At 35.0% G+C, this 1,183-nt stretch overlaps 1 protein-coding gene across 3 annotated transcripts in view; it reads right to left on the reverse strand.

Annotated features, from left to right (window-relative positions):
- The window catches only part of LOC106871643 (uncharacterized), a 173,135-nt gene extending 172,493 nt beyond the window's left edge, over positions 1-642 (reverse strand). For 2 of the 3 annotated variants that reach the window (XM_014918228.2, XM_014918218.2), the window contains exon 1: positions 561-636. In XM_014918228.2, the coding sequence (XP_014773714.1) occupies positions 561-587 (27 nt within the window). In that variant the 5' untranslated portion in view covers positions 588-636. Of the gene's footprint in view, positions 1-560 lie in introns of all 3 variants that reach the window. The other variant, XR_008266904.1, reaches the window with a different exon arrangement.
- Between the last annotated feature and the right edge of the window lie 541 nt (positions 643-1,183).

Raw genomic sequence — 1,183 nt, forward strand, 5'->3', positions numbered from 1 at the left:
CTGAACAATGCAATTATTACATCAGTTTAAATGCAAGGCTATCCTCAGCTGCGGAAAAAAATAAATATTTATTTATGCACCTGAGGATAGCCCTGCATTTAAATTGATGTAATGATTGCATTGTTCAATTAAATGGAGGTGCTTGAAACAGTCGTACTGCACCACAAGGATGTTGTTTCTTTCCACTCTTCCTTGAAAAACACGCCAGGTGATGAGAAACAGACAAATGTTGGCAACAGAAAGGGCATCCAGCCACAGAAAAAGCTGCATCAACAAAATCCGTTTGACTCAAGCAAACATGGAAAAAGCAGATGCTAAATGAGGATGATGATGATGATGATGATTATGGTGATGATGGTGATGACGATGATGATAACAATGATGATAATGATGATATTGATGAATTTTAAAAATTTCAAATGAAATACAATGATCTGCAGCCATGAAAACAAAATTTTTTTTGTTCCAATTTAATACACGAAAAAGATGTTTGCTGAACTCATACTGTGACTTCAGTATAGCTACAACTAATTGTCTTTGCAAAAAGGAAATAAACTTACAGTTTGATTAACGTTGTTGCAATGCATCTGTCCACAAGGTAACCATTTATATATAGATGAATTTGTCACATTCTGAAAACTGAAATAAAAATACAGAATGAGTATTTTCTCAAGATCTAACTCTCATAGTGCCAGTTACATGGTTTTCCGTGGCCTATAACTGACTGACATCACGTTTCCCCTGGACAACTAATCCCTTGCAGAGTTATTTATTTACAGTTGAGCGAACTTAAGTTATGTGAAATGAAGTGTTTTGCAGAAGGACACAATACACTGCCCAGACCAGGGATTGAACCCGAGATCTTGCAATCATGAGTGCAATACCCTAACTATTAAACTACATGCCTTCACAAATGAAAGATTAGCAATAAAAATACTTTTTGTTTGTATTTTAATGTATTGGGTCATCCCATAAATAGTCGGAGGGCGATGGGATAAACTACCTGCATCAACTTGTTATAAAAGCAGGTAGTAATTTTACCTTGTACTTATTCTTAGTGTGAGTTTTGAAGAGCGCAGTTCGATTTTAATAGTTATATTTTCAAAGCTATAATGGAAGTGACAAAGGAGCATATTTGGCACATTTTGCTTTCCAAGTTCAATAAAGAGAACAACATAACAGA

The sequence above is a fragment of the Octopus bimaculoides genome, chromosome 2, assembly GCF_001194135.2.
Source record: "Octopus bimaculoides isolate UCB-OBI-ISO-001 chromosome 2, ASM119413v2, whole genome shotgun sequence".
Classification (NCBI taxonomy): Eukaryota; Metazoa; Mollusca; class Cephalopoda; order Octopoda; family Octopodidae; genus Octopus; species Octopus bimaculoides.